The sequence below is a fragment of the Sorghum bicolor genome, chromosome 3 (genome assembly GCF_000003195.3).
Source record: "Sorghum bicolor cultivar BTx623 chromosome 3, Sorghum_bicolor_NCBIv3, whole genome shotgun sequence".
Lineage (NCBI taxonomy): Eukaryota > Viridiplantae > Streptophyta > Magnoliopsida > Poales > Poaceae > Sorghum > Sorghum bicolor.
The window spans coordinates 70,427,075-70,446,150 of record NC_012872.2 but is presented as its reverse complement, the minus strand read 5'-3'; the positions used below and the strand labels follow the sequence as shown (position 1 = coordinate 70,446,150).

At 41.2% G+C, this 19,076-nt stretch overlaps 2 protein-coding genes across 2 annotated transcripts; both read left to right on the top strand.

Moving 5' to 3' along the window:
• Positions 7,402 to 11,313, top strand: LOC8056131 (two-component response regulator ORR26). Its single transcript, XM_002458896.2, has 5 exons — positions 7,402 to 7,630; positions 8,615 to 8,767; positions 8,862 to 9,248; positions 9,349 to 9,425; positions 10,105 to 11,313. Exons 1-5 carry the CDS (start codon positions 7,516 to 7,518, stop codon positions 11,110 to 11,112), a joined length of 1,740 nt encoding a protein of 579 aa, XP_002458941.1. The 5' UTR covers positions 7,402 to 7,515; the 3' UTR covers positions 11,113 to 11,313.
• On the top strand, positions 13,159 to 18,083 carry LOC8056130 (peptidyl serine alpha-galactosyltransferase). The gene is made up of 8 exons (XM_002458895.2): positions 13,159 to 13,564; positions 14,153 to 14,323; positions 15,107 to 15,350; positions 15,460 to 15,660; positions 15,746 to 16,218; positions 16,293 to 16,457; positions 16,554 to 16,797; positions 17,065 to 18,083. Exons 1-8 carry the CDS (start codon positions 13,260 to 13,262, stop codon positions 17,704 to 17,706), a joined length of 2,445 nt encoding a protein of 814 aa, XP_002458940.1. The 5' UTR covers positions 13,159 to 13,259; the 3' UTR covers positions 17,707 to 18,083.

Below are 19,076 nucleotides of genomic sequence, written 5' to 3'. Positions count from 1 at the left end.
GTATAAAGCATAATGACATTATCTTCTCTCTCACCCTACTCTAATAAGGCTTTAATATCTGGAGCTCATAGGTGGGAGATAAAGTATACATACTTACAAGACATGTATTGCATAGTCAAACCATGGATCCAAAGTAACAAGTCAATAAGTTTAATCAAGATGTGCATGTGTGGCGAATGAATGGTATATGGTGATGATGGTGATAACAATGGTGAAAACAATGGTGGTGGAAGTCTAATTCTACTTTGCTCTTTTGAGGGGATACATACCTTCCTTGCTTTTGAAACTTTATGAGGAGAATGAGATGCTCTTCCTTTTCTTGTCTCTCAGGTGGGTATCTTGCACCCCTAATTCTACTGTCGGACACTTGTCCATTTTTACCTCTCGTCTCACTTTTTCTTTTCTTTCGAGGTTCCGAGCACTTGCTTCTTTTTATTTTCTCGTATTATTTTCTCTCTTTTTTTTAGAGCACTCATCTCTTGAGATAATATAGCAAGTGGTAGTAACAAGATAACTTGAGCATTTATTTCACAAGGGAAAACAGAAATATTTTTGGTTATTCTCTCCCGGATTAGGAGTAGAATATTTTTAGGTGGTTCTGGAGATGGAAATGAGTGGATGTATGTGGATGGTACTTCTAGAGTAGAAGTAGCATATATGAGTGAACGTGCAAGTGAAATCTTGATTTAACCACATGACAAGCTCCTAAGGGTCTACACAGCTTGACCACACTCAATGCTAATAAGCAGTAAATAGTAAATGCGTGGCTCAAAGTCTAGCAAGCATGTATATATGGCTGTGGTAGGAATTTTAAGCTCTCATCATACAGGAACTCATCATGCAACATTTTAAAGATTTTCAAAGATAAAATTCTCCAGAATTCTAGCATCTCTAGGAACAGATAAACAGCAGCTCAGCCTTTCCATATCGTATCCGTTAACAACTTAGACTTCAGATCAAGTTTTCATCCCACAAGTTTAGGTCTAGGGCAAGCTTTAAATTATAACAGTTATGTCTAAACTTGAGAGAGAACTTAAAATGTGCAAATTAGGCAGAGCAACTATTCATCATATCCATGCTTAAGTTTTATTAGATACAGATTAGCATAGCCACTTTATTTATTTATTAAACACACTAAGTAATATATATATATAAGCATAAAATCTTTATTTGGTTTTCCCATAGTTTATGTGTATTAATATTCTAAAATAATATAAGTATAAAGATAGATAAAAATACTTATCGGAATAAATGGGGGTGCTCTCCCCCAAGCTGAATTTTGACGTAATTTCTCTCGATGTAGCTAGCAGGTGGCAGAGGTGTAGTTGAAAGTCAGCAGCATTCTGACAGCGATTAGAATGTCCTCCGTCTGCTAGTCTTCTTAAATTCTTAAATTCTGTGGAGCTCAAATAGACAACAAAGCTTGTGGAACTGATTAAGTGTTAGCATAAATATCTAGCCTTTATCATCTTGAGACTCCTTAATAATTATTACTCCCTGTTTTTATATTTTTATTTTATAAAGCAGAAAAATATTTATTTTATTTTTATGCCACCACAGTGAATGTACTTATGGTTTTTATGCCACTCGTCTACTCACATGGGGCTTACTGTTTTTCACATTTTTATTTTCTTTTTAAGACAGTATGAGCATGTTTAACTAAGTAAACTATTTAAAATAATTGAAAGGGAAAGGGTAACTACCAAGTTTACCTCTTGGCAAGGCGTTCGGTGTTTTTAAGTCCTCCGAACGGGACTTTCCATTTTCTCAATCGTCCTGAGGTTCGTTGGGTGGCGTAGTCGGTACTTCCGGCAGCGCCTCCTCTTCTTGTATAGTTATCTTCATTTTCCATACCTGACTCGGTGCTTCAATCTCCTCTGGATAATTCTGTTTAAACTCTACGTCTTCTGACCTTACAACTTCTCCTTCATAGTCTGCCCATCCGTCCTTGATGATCTGCCTCCTCTGGTTGCGGTTGCGTCTCTTTCTGACCTGCTTAGATTCTTCAACGATATAGTTAGGGTCAGTAAAATAACGGCGTACCTTCTCTGAGGGGAAGTGCATATGGACTTCTCCGGTTCCAATGTAGATAATTGCTTTAACGGTGCTGAGGAACGGCCTTCCAAGGATGATGGGTGGATCATATTCATCTTCTCCCATGTCAACAACTTGAAAGTCTGTGTAGACAAAGTGATCGTCTATTTTGACTGGGACATCAGATACTATTCCTTTAACTTCTCGAAATATCTGATCTGCCATCTGGAGTTGAATGTATGTTGGTCTTAGTGGCATGGTCCCGAACAAGAGCCGATAGGTGACTGCGGCCATTATGTTGACGCCTGATCCGGTGTCGCAAATCGTCTTGTAGAAGTTATATCCATTTATGGAGCAGTAAATACTTGGCATTCCTGGGTCGTCCTTCTTGGTCAAAAACGGTGACTTCAGTTGGTGATCTTGGCCTCCATGGACTACAGTGACCATCTTAGCTGACTCGGTCCACACTTGCTTGTTCCTGTTCCTCCTGTTGGTCCTCTTCCTTGATTCACGTCTGGATTGATTTGGAATTTGTGTAGTCTTGTTCTTGAAGAAAAATATCTCCTTCCCTTTGACATAGAAACTGATCTTAGCAGCACTGGCGTAGATGATAGCTCCCGTGGTGTTCAAAAATGGCCTCCCTAGGATGATAGGTGCTCTCTCATCATTTCCGGTCTCTACCACTACGAAGTTTGCTGGTGCATACAAGGTACCAACTCGGACACAAAGGTTCCTCACTATTCCTTTTGGAAAAGTTATCGTCTGATCTGCAAACTGCAAACACATGGTTGTCTCTAATAAAGGATATGTAAAGAATCTCTCATAGAGTACCCTGGGTATAATGTTGACACTGGAGCCAAAGTCGCAGAGTGCTTCTGGGACATCCACCATGCCGATAGAGATCGGGATGACGGGGCGTCCTGGATCGCCTCTCTTGACCGGCAGACGGTCAGTAGAAAATTCAGTGACGGGGTTACTCCAATTACCTGCATCAAACACGTCTACAAGATTTGCAGACTCTGAGTAGTTAGGCCTCTGTTGATTCCAACCTTGATTTTGTTGAGGACGGTTGTAGTAGTAGTTGTTGTTGTTGATGTAGTTCACATCCTTAAGTATCTCAGGGCAGTGGTTGCCTGAGTGTCCAGTGTCTCCACACTCCTCACAAGTCATGTGAGAGTCGTAGATGTGCATAACTTCTTTCTTGTCTCCAGCTCTATCGTCGAGCTTCTTCATGAGCAGGTCTAGCTTTGCAGACAGCATGTCTACCTCCTTCAGCTGATGCATACCTCCACCTCTCTTGCGTGTCTGGGTCCTCTCTTCATTCCAGCTTTGATTGGACGCCATCTTCTCCACAAGAGCTGTGGCTTGTGGTATAGTAAGTGATAAGAATGCTCCTCCAGCTGCAGCATCCATAGTCTCTCGGGCACTGTTGCTGAGCCCATGATAGAATGTCTGCATCAATAGCCAACTCTCCATTCCATGATGGGGACATTCTAGGATGTAGTCTTGAAAGCGCTCCCATGCTTCTGGAACAGATTCATCATTTTGTTGCTGAAAACTTGTAATCTTCCCACGGAGAGCATTAGTCTTGCCCATGGAAAAGAACTTAGCCAGGAAGTTTGTTGAGCAGAGTGCCCACGTAGTATTCTTCTCCTTTGTAGCGTAGAACCACTGCTTCGCTCTTCCTAACAGTGAGAATGGGAAGAGGCGAAGTAGTATAGCGTCTTTGGAAACTCCTGCTATGGTGAATGTGTTGCAAATCTCCAGGAAGTGTTGTAAATGAGCACTAGCATCTTCGTGTGCCTTCCCACAGAACTGGTTGGATTGCACCATGTTGATAAGTCCAGGCTTGAGCTCAAAGTTGCCATCGATCTCTGCAGCAGGTCCAGTGCGGATGTTGTCCGTAGTGGGAGCTGAGAACTCGCGGATTGATTTGTTCGCCATGGCTTCGAACTCTGAAGACAAGTTCCGGTGATCTTCTTGATTGGATGAAGCTTCTTGCTGAAGTGTTGATGATTTCTTTAGCTTGGCTCTCGTCTTCTTGAATAATGCTTCGGGATTGTCAACAAAATTTCCTGGAAGATGTCTTCTATTCATACATTCCCCTGCATAAGATAAAATAGAAAAATATCGGGGTAAAACTGTATGAGAGAATAGATAAGCTCAATCATATTAGTGATGCGAATGATAACTCAAAATCTTTTATTCCATTCCTGATTGGTAATCAACCTTCCCGGGCAACGGCGCCAAAAATGCTTGTTGGATATTCTGAACATCATTACTAAAAGTAGACTAAGTTCTAAATCTAGCAACGGTGCCAAAAATGCCAAACCTATCCCTCACACCACTTAAGCCAAGTTGTCATCCCCAGCATGATATAAGAGACGCGGTATTGAAATATGCAATTGCTCTTCTAAATAAATAATGAATGGGATCTGCAAGCGCACAGATTAATACCGATGCAGCATTTTAACCGGGAAGTATTCCAGGTATCGTTATTTATATTTTTACCTCTGGGAAGGGATTAGTCAATCATCACTATTGATTACAGAATAGAATATGAGATTGAGCATCTATCATTGCATGTATAATTGAGAACATTATATCTAACTCTTCATACAGGGATAAGTGTCACATAATAGATATATGAAATGATAATAGTGACAAGGATAACTAATCTGATCTAGCCACATAATAAATATGATAAGCACCTCAATTAGATACTCTAGAAAGTCATTAGCATGGTATTAGAACGAACTACGAGAATATTCCCTAAGTTATTCTCAACTATATAGTCTAGCATATCATAGTTAGTGCAAGCATACTTAGCAATCATTGCGAGACAAGACTACGCCCATGCATAGTGATATTAGCAAGGAATATGAGAAACATAGCAATCACTCCCCTGTAATAATGTTGCTCTGCCAGCCCAATACACGAGAGGGGGACTATATAAGAATCAATGAAGCTGTCACTATCACGAACTACCCCACGATCTGGCATATTGGGTACAATCGCAGATAAATACGGTATAAGCACCACGCCTACACAATATCTATCATTTACCCATGGATCCGATGGATAAACGCTATACGATCCTAAGCATGTATATAGATCGTATCTAACTAAGCCAAGTACATAACTATGATAAACTAAGAACAATATAATCTTGAATATAAGCAAATAGAGCAAAGTCATAAGCAATATATTGAAGTAGAACAAAGTCATATTCATAATATTGAAGAACAAAGATAATTAGAAAGCAATTAGAAGCACAATTAGAGAATTACCAAGAATCCTCCTGACAGATCCGGAAACCAATCGAAGATTGACTCCTTCTAGTTCTAATCCTATGTAGCTATGCTAATCTAGATATCTAATTGATGTGGTGGCTCTAATCTTGATCAGAGGCTTCTTCTCCCTTGATGGAACAATGAATTAGGGTTGAGAGGCTCTCTCCTCCAGGGGCCAGGGGGTCTGGTTTTATAGTCCCTTCAAGTGAATATGGGCCCTTGGATCAAACCGACATAGATTGTATGGTTTAGATTCATCCTTTAGGTCGGTGGAGATCTCCTGCAAAGCAGAGTCCTGATTGGACTCCAGAGGTGGGCGGGCGCCCTGACCAACTGGGCGGCCGCCCAGGGTCTGGCCCCGTTTCGCCTCCGCTTCGGTCTCGTGGCTTCTGGAGTCTTCTAGACGTAAGATAATTGCGCAGCACGTTAATATCTTTACGTAATCCTGACATGTGGGCCTTTCTTCCATATTTCCTGATAACCCCCTGCAGAAATAGACAAACACCAAAACTCGTGGAATTCTGTCAGATAAAACCCTAAGTCTAGATCTTGATTTCATTTGGATCCTTTTCTTTATTTATTTGATAATTAAATTTGATACTTAAGGACCGTCAACAGCGCTAGTGCACCTCCGAGCGCCCCATGGGCCTCGCTTGCCGCGCCACAGAGCACTGGGAGCGCATCCACGTTGGTGGGCCCGCGACGTCAGCGGCCAGGGAGAGTAGCACGAGCACGGCAACGTGTGGTCTATGGACCGGAAGGGCAAGAAGGATATTTTTCTACCCAGGATCCACGTGTCAGACCCCTTAAACGTTACAAAACGAACGGAATGGGAACGGAATGGCACACGAGTATAGTCGAAGATGAAGTTGGGCACAGCGATGCAAAACAACTTTTTAGTGGCCTCCTGATTTGGTCAATCTTTTATAATGGCATACAGGTAAAAAGCTCAGCTATTCTCTTGATGGAGATAGATCGTCGAATCATGATTCTATCTAATTTCTAAAGATGCAAGTATTTATACCTATGTTTGTAAAAGATAAGGTATATGTTGTTGATCATGATACAACAAATTAAATTTGTAGATATGAGTGCACTCATTTATGTTGACTTTGATGAACGTAATCTTAAACATCCCTTAATCCATGTTTTACCATTATATATATACAACATTCAAATTCCAGAATTATATAACAACCTCTATAAAGTATATAATGGAACCTTAATTATAGTGATACATAGTTATCGTTAGCCATGCTGCTAGCGATCTTATATGTGATTCTACTCGAACGTACACTAAAGACCATGACTACAGAAAAATGTAAGGTTTGCAAAAAAAAAAAAAACTAGAATTTATTATACCATGATGGTATGAACCACAATCACATTAGTATTACTAATATTTCTTCCTTAACCATACACGTGGCTATGTCAACTTCAATTGCTAACCGTTACAAATTTGAACTCTCTTCATACTCTGCTTACTGATACAAGATGCTAATTAGTACTCCCTTCATCCTAAATTGTCGGTCGTTTTTATAAAAAAATTGGTAGCCGATTGTTTTTTCTAGATGTATGGTAAAATCTATGTATCTAGAAAAACCTATACCATTTACAAATCTGGGACGGGGGAGTATATTTAAATTAGTGCAAATTTACAATAATTTGACCATTCTAACGTCCTGCACTAGTGATTGGGGGGAGTATATATGCATTGTTCTCTCCGCTTTATTGGGTGGAAATAAACTTAATTTCACCCCGATAAACAAGGAAAGGCTAGTACATATACCATTTCCCAACCAGAAAGGAAAAAGGAAGCCGGGGCCGGGCACTCGCTGCTACTAGTTCATATTCCACTTGATCAAGACTGGTCGCGACACACTTCGTTCGTTCCGAACCGAAGTTGTTTGTGTTATTCCAAAGCAAAGCCTTGGCGACGCGAGGGAGAGACAGGGACGCGTACCGTCCCGGCGGCCACAGTGGAAGCGAATAAAGTTAGTTAACCAACGGGCGCCAATATTTATCGGCGGCCTCCTCCGCCTCCACTTCCCCTTTTTAACCGCTTTTTAAAGCTCCCCCCGGCCTCCCCTGCCTTGTTGCTCCCCCACACTCCCCACTTCGCCTTCGCCCGGTCGCCCCCCCGGCTGCGAGCGCGAGGGCGCGGAGGGGCTAGCGCGCTAGCGGCGCCATGGCCCTGACCGACGCCACCGCGTTCCCCTACGGCCTGCGCGTCCTCGTCGTCGACGACGACCCAACTTGGCTCAAGATCCTCGAGAAGATGCTCCGCAAGTGTTCCTACGAAGGTTGGAATCTCTGCTTTCCTCTTTGCCTTCTTCAGCTTCATGGATAAGTTGGGTTGGGTCTGGGAACGGAAAAGATGGTAGCTCGTGTGATTGGCAGTCGGAAGGCTCACTCGCCCACGCCTAGCTAGTGTTCGTTCAAATTGCACAGCGAATGATTTGTGACATCTCGCGCTTATGACTACGTTCTGATAAGCAGTCTCCTTTTGCCAATCCCTTGTTGATTTAAGTGTGTGTTTAGCATTAGCTATCGTAAAGGTGATTGATTTCCTAGCTTATTCGGGAAGTTCCCTTGCACATATACATGACATCAAATTTCCCACTTTTGGGCTTCTTTTATCTTCTTCTTTTTGCTTGTAGACGCTATGAGTGATCGGATCGTGATCGCTCAGACAGGAGGCATTTCTGCCTTTCATATAGTTTCTCAAACTATGGTATCACTTTACGGGTGAAAGCTATAGGTCTAGTCTATTAGCTTTTTCAGACAAAAATTCATATGGTGAAACATGGAACGGCATAGGCATTCTAAGTCTGCTTTCACCGTGAGTTATCATTATTTCCTCTCCGTTTTAGATCGGCGGCGGCTAAGCACTCAGTTCCACTCGTGCATAAATGTGTAAGAACTATAGTTTAGACATATATTCCTTTCCTTGTCTTCTGATTTTATGGTGCTGCAGAGTGAAATCTATTTACTTGCTATATTTTTGTTGCATCATAGCTGGCTTTGAGAGCAGAAAAGTTTTCAGTGAAATACTCAACTAGCATATTTTATTTCTTTGAGAACATCTTTTATTATCATCTGGACAGGATTGTTAGTCCATTTGGCTGACATATTAGCGATTGTATCACTACTGAATGGTCTTTTTTTCCCTATAAACTCTATTGCAAATAATCAGTACTATCAGCTGAAATTGTATTGTAAGCATGCATCTATATTTATGATAGATAATTATCCTGCCTTCTACTAAAATAGTTATTTACCTACAGTCACCACATGCGGTTTAGCAAGCGTTGCTCTCCAAATTCTCCGAGAGAGGAGAAACAAGTTTGACATTGTAATCAGTGACGTCAACATGCCTGACATGGATGGTTTCAAGCTTCTCGAACTCATTGGACTTGAGATGGATCTACCCGTCATAAGTCAGTATTCAATACCAACACATGTCTTTCTGCAAGTTACTTGTATTCAGTATCTATTATCAAAATACTAAATTGCTCCAATCTGTTTTCACAGTGATGTCCATAGACGGAGAGACGAGTAGAGTGATGAAAGGTGTCCAGCATGGTGCTTGTGACTATCTCCTCAAGCCTGTTCGGATGAAGGAACTTCGAAACATTTGGCAACATGTGTATAGGAAGAAAATGCATGAGGTGAAAGAGATTGAAGGTAATGACAGCTGTGATGATCTCCAAATATTTAGAAATGGTGTGGAGGGATTTGACGAGAGGGGCCTATTTATGAGAGCTGACTCTGATACCATGAGGAAGAGAAAAGACATGGATAAGGACCATGCAGATCAGGACTCAAGTGATGGAGCTACTGTTAAGAAGGCTAGAGTTGTCTGGTCTGTTGACCTTCACCAGAAGTTTGTAAATGCTGTCAACCAAATTGGATTTGACAGTGAGTGCTCTTTAAAGTTTGGATAATTTTTCAATTCCCCTCATAAATTTTAAAATTTTGCATGATCTCAATTTTAAATGCAACTATTTTTCTCTTGCAGAAGTTGGGCCGAAGAAAATACTGGACCTTATGAGTGTTCCTGGCCTGACAAGAGAGAATGTGGCTAGCCATCTTCAGGTATGCAGATATCATGTTCAAACAGTAATATTTTTATGTTCTCTTTCCTTAAAAACTGGATTTTATGCTGATTTCTGATGAGCTTTGACATGGCATAGGCCTCGTCTGTTTTAGGTTGCAGATTGTGGATTGCAGCTTGCGGGTTGTTACAATTTGCAACCTGAGACAAACAGGTCCTAAGATTGTAACGATCCACATGCCTTGAAAACTTATTTGCAACTGCAATTTTTTTCCTCAGAACGCAAATCAGAGCTGCGTGTCCATGCTATTAGTAGATAGAAAAATCCTGTCCAAGCATTAGTGTTGTATGTATGACACCCCCGTTTACAAAAAATGAAACATCCCTTACATACACTTGTTCCGAGCAACAGTCACTTGCATCCTTAACTAACAACAACATTTTTTTTAAAGAAAAACTTACAACAACATCAATGAAGCTTTTTGTTCCAAGCGATTTGCATGCACTTCATCCTTAACTTTAAAACTGAAATATCAAGACATTCGAGATTTCATGGAAGGGACCAACAAAGTTTGAAAAAGATCATGTGATTCAATACTTATTTAACATCCTTGTATGCCTTAGAATTTATAAGTTTTTCTTTAATATTACTTTTTTCTCCTCTGATGCTTGTACTTAGGTCTTGATTGTCCTAATAATAGATTTTTTTTTTATGTGCAGAAATATCGCCTCTACTTGAGTAGGTTGCAAAAGCAGAACGAGGAAAGGATAATGGGTGCTGCTAGGCAAGATTTCAGTCACAAGGGACCATCAGATAATCTTAACCTCCGAAGTTCCTTCGAAGAGCAACCAGGCAACCTTTCCAATGGATTTCAGCATAGTTCTCAGAAGATCCAAGCTCAGACCAACATTCCCGATCCTCATCTGGACGACACGAAGACTTCTGTGCCCTTGAAGGTGCCAGATAAAAATGGAACTTCAGTAAGTGATGCTGTTGATCCTCAGAATATCACCAGTGCTTCACCTTTAAGTGGGGTATTCTCTTTTGAAAGAATGCCAGTGAATCAGGACAGGAAGTTATCAGAGACCATGATTTTGGAATGTCAGTCCTGGAGTGGAAGTGTGCCACCAAAGCAGTTCATGCAGTATCCAAAGCATAACCATGAGCGCTGCGACCTGCTAGGAGACTATTCTTGCTTGCCCAAACCGGACTTAGAGCACCCAATTGCCCCTGGTCATCTGTATGCCCCAGCACCAGTAATATCGATGGTGGAGGGAGATGCCAGAAACTTCTCAGATGTAAAACCAGATCTTATTGCCTGTATGAAGTCCTTATCACCAGCACTGACTTGTACAGTTGAGTCAGTTTCTGCTCAACTTAGTGACAGTGCTGTGACCTCAACTAACAGTGACCAGAAGTTTTCCAGTGTGGAGGGGTTGTCCAGCATTAAAGATTGTGACTTTGATCAGGAAAGGAACCAAGCCACTTTGCTTACTTCAGAAGAGGCAAGTATAATATGCGGCACTGATTTGACTTGGCTACATGATGACCTGTCCGGCTATCAAGGTGTCTCCTTCAGCAATATAGGACTGAATAGCATCGATTTATTTCAATGCAATGATACAATGGGGGCACTACCTGGACTACAGAATAACTGGTATGATGATATAGAGTTGAGCAGTGAAACTATGGAGATCCAATTGCTAGACGGAGGCCTGTTTGCATAAGTGCCCTTATGTGAGCAAGGATGATGTTCTTTGGTATGTTCCCGTATAGTGCCTCCTGTAGGGCTATATTAATCTAACTTGATCCTGTGGTGGAAGGATTTAATTTGTAGTCTCTCCACTTTTGATAATTGTCTGTATTATAGACTGTGCCATGGTACAATGACTGCAATATATACTCTTCACGATGATCAAAACTACATATGTAGACTGTCAAATCTTTGCCTTGCACAACTAACTTTTGCAGTAAATTCTTACTCTGATGCGGCATTGCACATATGTGAGACTTATAAATTCCAATGGAAACTTTTAATATAGGCGAAGAGGACTCCTGCAGGGGCTGCAAAATGTGAATCTATTTGTTGATCTAACCTGAAAAAAAATATACAGGTGAAGGTGATAGTGATACAGCGTATGCAGAGTTCTAGTGCAATTCCGATGCAGAGATAGTGTATACTCTCTCTATATATATATATGTGAACTAGTTTGCATACAGACTAGTTCTTCAACTTAAACTGGGCCGCACAGATACTCGGTTGCTGCATCAGTGCTCCCCATGGATGTTGAATTACATAAGGCCATGAGTGGCAGATTTACTGACGCCGGTTGTAATGAGGATAGTATTGCCAGAACTACACTTGATTGGAATGTTATTGTTCCGAAAATCTAGCCTCTTTCATATTGGAAATGTGATATACCTGAATTACCTGAAGCTGACAGGTTTGCATAAGTCCTTGTTTTGTGCACTCTTTCTGTCAGTTGCCCAATAACTGACGATCAAACAAAACCTCGTTCTTTCCAATGTCTCCTGCAAAAAATAAAAGTATATCTTCTACGAAACGATATATGCTGTGTTATATGGATACAATGTTTTAGGTTTAACTCAATCTGAAGATCGTTTACTTAGTTTGATACTTGATAGGAGTGATGCATCGAAGGTTTAGCTCAATCTAAAGATCGGTCGGCCTAACTTGACAGGATGATGTTCTGCGTCTATGGTCATGATCTGAATGTTCTTTCCTTTTGATGGTCTGTGATGCCAAGGGAGAACACTGCCTCTGAAGTGAAGATCGCTTAAACAAGATAGCTATGACAAACTGCAATTGCTGCAGTTGAATTCTCTTCAGCGCTTCGATTCTTGCCTCACAGAGACGCAGACTAACAAAACTCAATCCATATACAGAACCTGCATATTTGACAGCACATTTTTCAACCAGCAGGTGTAATTTGAGATCGAAGTTGTAGCTGACCTAAATTGGTATGGGCGCTAGAAGGCAACCCGGTTGACCTAAGGCATGTCATGAATACGGAAAAAAAAATATTCCTATGTTTTCCTGTGAATGAACCTGCACGATCCTTGCGTTCAGGCCTAAATTTGTTTTCTCAGTTTTTTGGCTTACGACTAAGACCTTGTTTGGATGCATATGTATTCGTCTAAGTCTATATGCATTAAGGCCTTGTTTAGTTCTATATTTTTTGTTTTGGGTACTTAGCACTTTCGTTTTTTTTACAATTATTGTCAATCATGGACTAACTAGACTCAAAAGATTCATCTCGTGATTTACAGATAAACTGTGCAATTATTTTTTATTTTTGACTATATTTAGTGCTTTATGTATGTGCCGCAAGATTTTATATGACGGAGGATTTTGAATTTTTTTTGGTTTTTGGTGTGAGGCCGTGTTTACTTCCTCAACCAAAACATTTCGTTACACTGTAGCTTTTTCGTTTGTTTGTGGTAATTATTGTCCAACCATGGACTAACTAGGCTCAAAAGATTCGTCTCGTCAATTTTGACCAAACTGTGTAATTATTTTTTATTTTTATCTATATTTAATACTCCATGCATACGTCTAAAGATTCGATGTGATAGAGAATCTTGAAAAAATTTGGATTTTTAGGAGGAAGTAAACAAGGCCTGAATTAAACAAGGCCTGAAGTGGTTGCCGTGAAATTTAGTTTAAATATTATTTTGACGCATGGATTGACGTGAATAGATATTTTACGTGAAACATGCCTGTTGGCGTACTTTGAAAACCCGCGACTTCTTGGCTCAGAGTCTCTGGCACCTCGAAAAATTACCCAGGCGAAACTGAAGGTCAGCCCAAGGCGGGATCCGTCCGGGCGTGAGATCCGCCACCCCACCAGCAATGGCGGCGGCGATCGCCGGCGCGGTGGTGGCCGCGCTCCTGCTTCTATATCCGGCCCGGGCATCGGCAGCGGCGGCGGTTGGGGAGGGGCGGCGGCTGCACACTCTGTTCTCGGTGGAGTGCGGCGACTACTTCGACTGGCAGGCGGTGGGGCTCCTCCACAGCCTCCGCAAGGCCCGGCAGCCCGGCGGCGTCACCCGCCTCGTCAGCTGCGCGGAGGACCAGCTCCCCTCCTACCGCGGCCTCCGCATCGGCCACACCCTCCAGGTCCCCTCCTTCAGCCGCCACCCACGCACCGGCGACTGGTAACCCTCGCCGTCACATACACAAACTATCACTCCTCTCGTCGCTGCACACGTGCTATTCTCTCTCCTTTTTTTTCGGCAAAATTGTAAGAGCCAAGCAGTATTGGTTATTCCGATTGCCTATTTCACGAGTTGAGACGTCCTGCTCGTGAAAATTGTTGTCTTGCTTCGGAATGGAATGTGCATTTTGGGTGGAATTGTTGTCTCGTCGAGAAATTTGGAAGTATTTCTGTGAACAAACCCCTGATTCAGTTTGGTGAATAGAAATTATATGTTAGGAATAGGATTGTCTATCGATTGCCAAATGCTCTGTCAAGCTCCAGCATGCCAAATGAACGATCAAGCTCCAGTGCAATGTAAGCAAGTAGACTTCGTAGGTTTAGGTGCTGTGGTTGAGGTATTTTATTTGGCATGAGTTTTGGATAGAATTAACAGCTGTTCAGTTGACTGTGGTTTTACACTTTGATTGTGATGAGAGATCCTAAAGATACGCCCAGTTGAGAAGTTGGGCTTGCTATTTTTCAAGTTAGGATACTTGTTTCAAATGAAAGTGGCCTCATTGGGCATCCCACCATTTTTCATGTGAAGGTACCCAGCCATCAACAAGCCAGCAGGGATAGTGCATTGGCTAAAGCATAGTCCAGAGGCCGACAATGTTGATTGGGTTGTAATCTTGGATGCAGATCAGATTATTCGAGGGCCCATTATTCCTTGGGAACTCGGAGCAGAGAAAGGCAAGCCTTTTGCTGCTTATTATGGGTATGGTCTTTTACTTGCTTAGCTATTAACTCTATGTTTATCCTTTTTGTACCAAGGCAGTCTTAATTATTTGGAAAGGATGGTACTTCGACAAATCACTGAATTATCCTTTGGTTCCAATAGTCTGGAGTGACACTGAATATCTATCCATCATTCCATCTACTTGGAACTTACCTATGTTTGGAATAGTGATTTTCTGGCCAGGGTTCCATTTGCCTGTTAGAACAGCAAGAAAATTTGCCGTATAAAGTTGTAGCACCCCCCACCCTTCCCCTCTGAACAAAGAATCAGTGTGTAATTTGGGACTAGAATCCCATGGAAATTTCTCCTATGCCAAAGTACTGGCCCATCTTAGAATCCTACAAATTTCCTACGGAATGGCTCAATCCATAGAAATTCTGTAGTAAATCTAGCATGAGGTCCTCTTGGAAACTTTCCTCTCTCTCTCTCTCTCTCTCTCTCTCTCTCGCTCCAAATGGAGCTTTCCGAATGCTCCACTGGAAAGTTTGCTGCCTTCTAAATTCCTGTAGGATTGCAATTGCCAACAGCTTGAATCTTGTGCTTTTCCTATTCCCACGTTCTGGGAATCCTTCATTCCAAATTGGCCCGTATGTCGAGGAAGCCTGTGCCACTTGATATTTCTATCCTGAGAAATACATTTACATGTGCATTATATGTTTAAACACTGCCTGTTGGATGCCAGTGCTATCTGAGTAGGTCATTATAATGCCTGATTTACACCAAGCATCTAACTGGTTTCGATCTATATTTACTCTTAACTAGATATTTGAAGGGTTGTGATAACATCCTAGCACAGCTTCACACTGCACATCCAGAATTTTGTGACAAAGTTGGAGGAATTCTAGCCATGCATATTGATGACTTAAGGGCTCTAGCACCTCTGTGGCTCTCAAAAACTGAAGAAGTGAGGCAGGATAAGTCCCATTGGTCAACCAATATTACTGGTGATATATATGGCATGGGTTGGATCAGTGAGATGTATGGGTATTCATTTGGTGCTGCAGAAGTAAGCTGACTTTCACTCTCCTCGCTTTGTGTCTTTGCTAAAGTAAAAAATTCTCGTTATGGATTGTAAACTTATTCCTGTAGCTTCATTATCTGGTCCTCATGAACAGGTAGGTCTACGGCACAAGATAAATGATGATATAATGATCTACCCAGGTTATACTCCTAGACCTGGCATTGAGCCACTTATCTTGCACTATGGTTTGCCATTTAAAGTTGGAAACTGGTCATTCAGTAAATTAGAACACCATGAAGATGGAATAATTTATGATTGCAACCGCTTGTTCCCTCCACCTCCTTTTCCTAGAGAGGTAAACAGTATTTCTAACCATAGTTTGGGTGTGCTCATTTATAGCTATTTATGATGAAGATTTTTTGATGCTGCAAACTTTGTAGATTGAGATGATGGAATCTGACCCAAATATTAAACGAGGCTTATTTCTAAGCATAGAGTGCATTAACACCTTGAATGAAGGGCTCTTGTTGCATCATGCATCTGTTGGGTGCCCAAAACCACAGTGGTCAAAATACCTGAGTTTCCTTAAAAGCAGGAGGTTTTCAGAGCTTACAAAACCAAAGTACTGGAAGGGCCAACAGGTTGACAGCATAGTGACCATGCAACATGTTGCATTGTCCAAGGCAAACAGTGAATACCCAAAAATACACACCCTTTTCTCTACGGAATGTTCATCATATTTTGACTGGCAAACTGTTGGGCTTATGCACAGTTTTCGTTTAAGTGGACAGCCTGGTAACATTACACGCTTATTGAGCTGTACGGATGAGGACTTGAAGAACTATAAAGGCCATGATCTTGCTCCAACACATTATGTTCCATCTATGAGCCGACATCCACTGACAGGGGACTGGTATAACCTCTTGGTTTAACTTAGTTTCTAAAGCTATTGTTCAAGACAACCTGCTCATATAATTCTTTTGCTAGGTACCCTGCAATTAACAAACCTGCAGCAGTTCTCCATTGGCTCAACCATGTGCAGACTGATGCTGAGTTCCTTGTTATCCTTGATGCTGATATGATCATGAGAGGCCCCATCACCCCATGGGAATATGGTGCAAAACGTGGTCATCCTGTTTCTACTCCTTACGAGTAAGACTTTACTGTGCTATGAGAGTAGCGTATGTTTGGCCATGTTCTAGATTTTTCCTATGGTTATGTAGTAATGTTACCCTTGATGTGTATCAGGTACCTCATTGGTTGTGATAACATACTTGCAAAGATACACACTCGCAATCCCTCTGCATGTGATAAGGTTGGCGGTGTCATTATCATGCATATAGATGATCTTCGGCGTTTTGCTCTGCTGTGGCTTCACAAATCAGAGGAGGTTCGTGCAGACAAAGCTCACTATGCAACAAACATTACCGGCGACATATATAATTCTGGCTGGATTAGCGAGATGTATGGCTACTCTTTTGCAGCAGCTGAGGTATATGCACTTTCTTTTTTTCATTTTTATTTTTCAGGTTTCAAGGATCACTCTTTTTTCTTCATTGTAAGTGTAACATTACTGGCGGCATATGCTTCGTTAGTATTTTCTAGAGAAGGTAGTAAGAAAAGTTGCACTCATATTTTCTAGAAAAATGGTGCTCTGGTCATCTGGTGCAGTTAGCAGTTGTGTCATTTCAATTAATATTTTTTTCATCCATCCCTACTCATTGTCTATCTTGCTGTATGACTTATATTTAACTTGCAGATCAACCTGCGACACATCATTAGGAGGGACATAATGATATATCCAGGTTATGTTCCACTGCCTGGGGCAAAATACAGGGTTTTCCATTATGGTTTGAGATTTGGAGTTGGTAATTGGAGCTTTGACAAGGCTGATTGGAGAAATGCTGATGTGGTAAATACATGCTGGGCCAAGTTCCCTGAACCACCTGATCCTGTTACGATCATGAAACAAGATCTGGATGCACGGGAGAGGGATCTTCTCAGCATTGAATGCGGGAGAGCTTTGAATAAAGCCCTATACCTGCACCATAAGCGCAGAAATTGCCCCCGGCTAGACCCCATTCGCAGCACATCTAAGAAAGCTGATCAAGTTTCTGCTTCTAACAAAATTGAGAGAGTTGCACAAATGTCAAGAAGTACAAGTAGAGGAAACAACGAGTCCATGGATGAGGGAAGTGAGAAGACTGTTGAAAGGACCGCAGTTACTGTACAACCTCTACATAGATCAAGGAGACTGGCCAGGTCTTCTAGGATGTGGATAATTGGTGTATGGGCATTATCAATTGTGGTGTTCTTATTGGTAATTTCCATGTTTTTCACTGAACAAAGGAGAAATGTTTCGAGATCTAGGGTCTCTAGAAGTTTAAAGGCCCATGTCTGAGTATTCCTTTTTCTACCGACACCATTTCTGACTATAGAATAGACAAATATCCACAAACTGTTACTTTGTGGACGTATAATACATAAAGGGTTATGGTCCTGGGACTGTATAGGCTAACATATGTTTTGAGTTCAGAAGAAGCCAAAGGATTTGAACCTTTGTGAAAGCATCTTCTCTTTTGTCAAAACTTCCCGTAAACTGCTAGCAGGTTTTGGTGCCACTGCTGTTGTACTTGATTAGGTTCTTTCATTATATAGTGTAAAGTTTCATATATTATTTCTTTCCCTTAATTAGTTCTCCCTTGCCGGGAACTGCCAATTTGTAGAACATGTGATCTTCTGAGCATACAAATACAATGATATATAGTTGTAACAAAAGATATATTCTTCCGTTGGAACCCCATGGCTGTGGTGCATAACAATTTCACCCAATGCGAGATCTTTTTCCTGAATCATGTGACTTTTTGTGGAATTGAACTGATTCCTATGAAATTCTTGCTTTTTTTTAAATAAGTTTGCACTTTACTATATCTGAAGAGAATCATTTACATCATGAGACATCAGTTCTCGGCGGGAACATGTTCTAAAGAGGGTCAAAGGGGTTTTCATGTGTTCCGGATATTTGTGTTATGTTTCACCAAGGCTACCGTCTCCATCGTCTTCGACAACTCCGACCGCTCCCGTTCCCCGCCTGGCTACAAGGACTCGTCCGATATCACTGTCACGCGCCACGGCGCCAGGTTACACATCCCTTCGCCATCTTCGTTATCCCATGCGGCCTTGAAGGCTAGTGCGCGTTTGAGTTCCCCGGGGGATTTTTTTAGGTGATTTTGGAGCTTGCCGCAAAATTTTGATTTTGATATGTGTCTTTTCCGAATCTTGTTTCCTTCAAAATCCTTAAATTCTTGTAACCGATTATCTGAACCTAGAAGTTCAGCGCTGTACTAAAAAAAAGAGAGGCAAAATTAGGAGTTCAATCACCTCCATGTAGAGTTTTTTTTATTTGAGCAACACCTCGATGTATTCTAATACTTTCGCAAGAGCCGCACGGTTCAGGATTATGGAGTACAAGGCCATTAAAGCGTTTTTTAATAGTACAATACAACCAGTGCACATCTCAGAAACCTATTAACAGCCTTTTTTAAAAGAGAGAACAAGAAAAATTGATACCAGTACACGTCTTTTATGAACGGATGGTTGGACCAAGGCCTTGTTTTTGTTCCTCTTACTAAATTTTAGTTAGCTAAAACTATTTTAGCTACTCTTAAGTGACTAATAAGATTAAATTATTTTATCTTTTTTAGTCAGTGTATTTAAAAGTTTAGCTACTAAAAATTTAATTAGCTAAAATTTAGCATAAACAGGCCTCAA

Coding starts and splice junctions, on each gene's coding strand:
- LOC8056131 (XM_002458896.2), top strand. CDS start 7,516: ATGGCCCTGACCGACGCCACCGCGTTCCCCTACGGCCTGCGCGTCCTC. Junction 8,768..8,861: donor GATGGATCTACCCGTCATAA/GTCAGTATTCAA, acceptor CTGTTTTCACAG/TGATGTCCATAGACGGAGAG. Junction 9,249..9,348: donor CAACCAAATTGGATTTGACA/GTGAGTGCTCTT, acceptor TTTCTCTTGCAG/AAGTTGGGCCGAAGAAAATA.
- LOC8056130 (XM_002458895.2), top strand. CDS start 13,260: ATGGCGGCGGCGATCGCCGGCGCGGTGGTGGCCGCGCTCCTGCTTCTA. Junction 15,351..15,459: donor ATTCATTTGGTGCTGCAGAA/GTAAGCTGACTT, acceptor CCTCATGAACAG/GTAGGTCTACGGCACAAGAT. Junction 15,661..15,745: donor CACCTCCTTTTCCTAGAGAG/GTAAACAGTATT, acceptor CAAACTTTGTAG/ATTGAGATGATGGAATCTGA.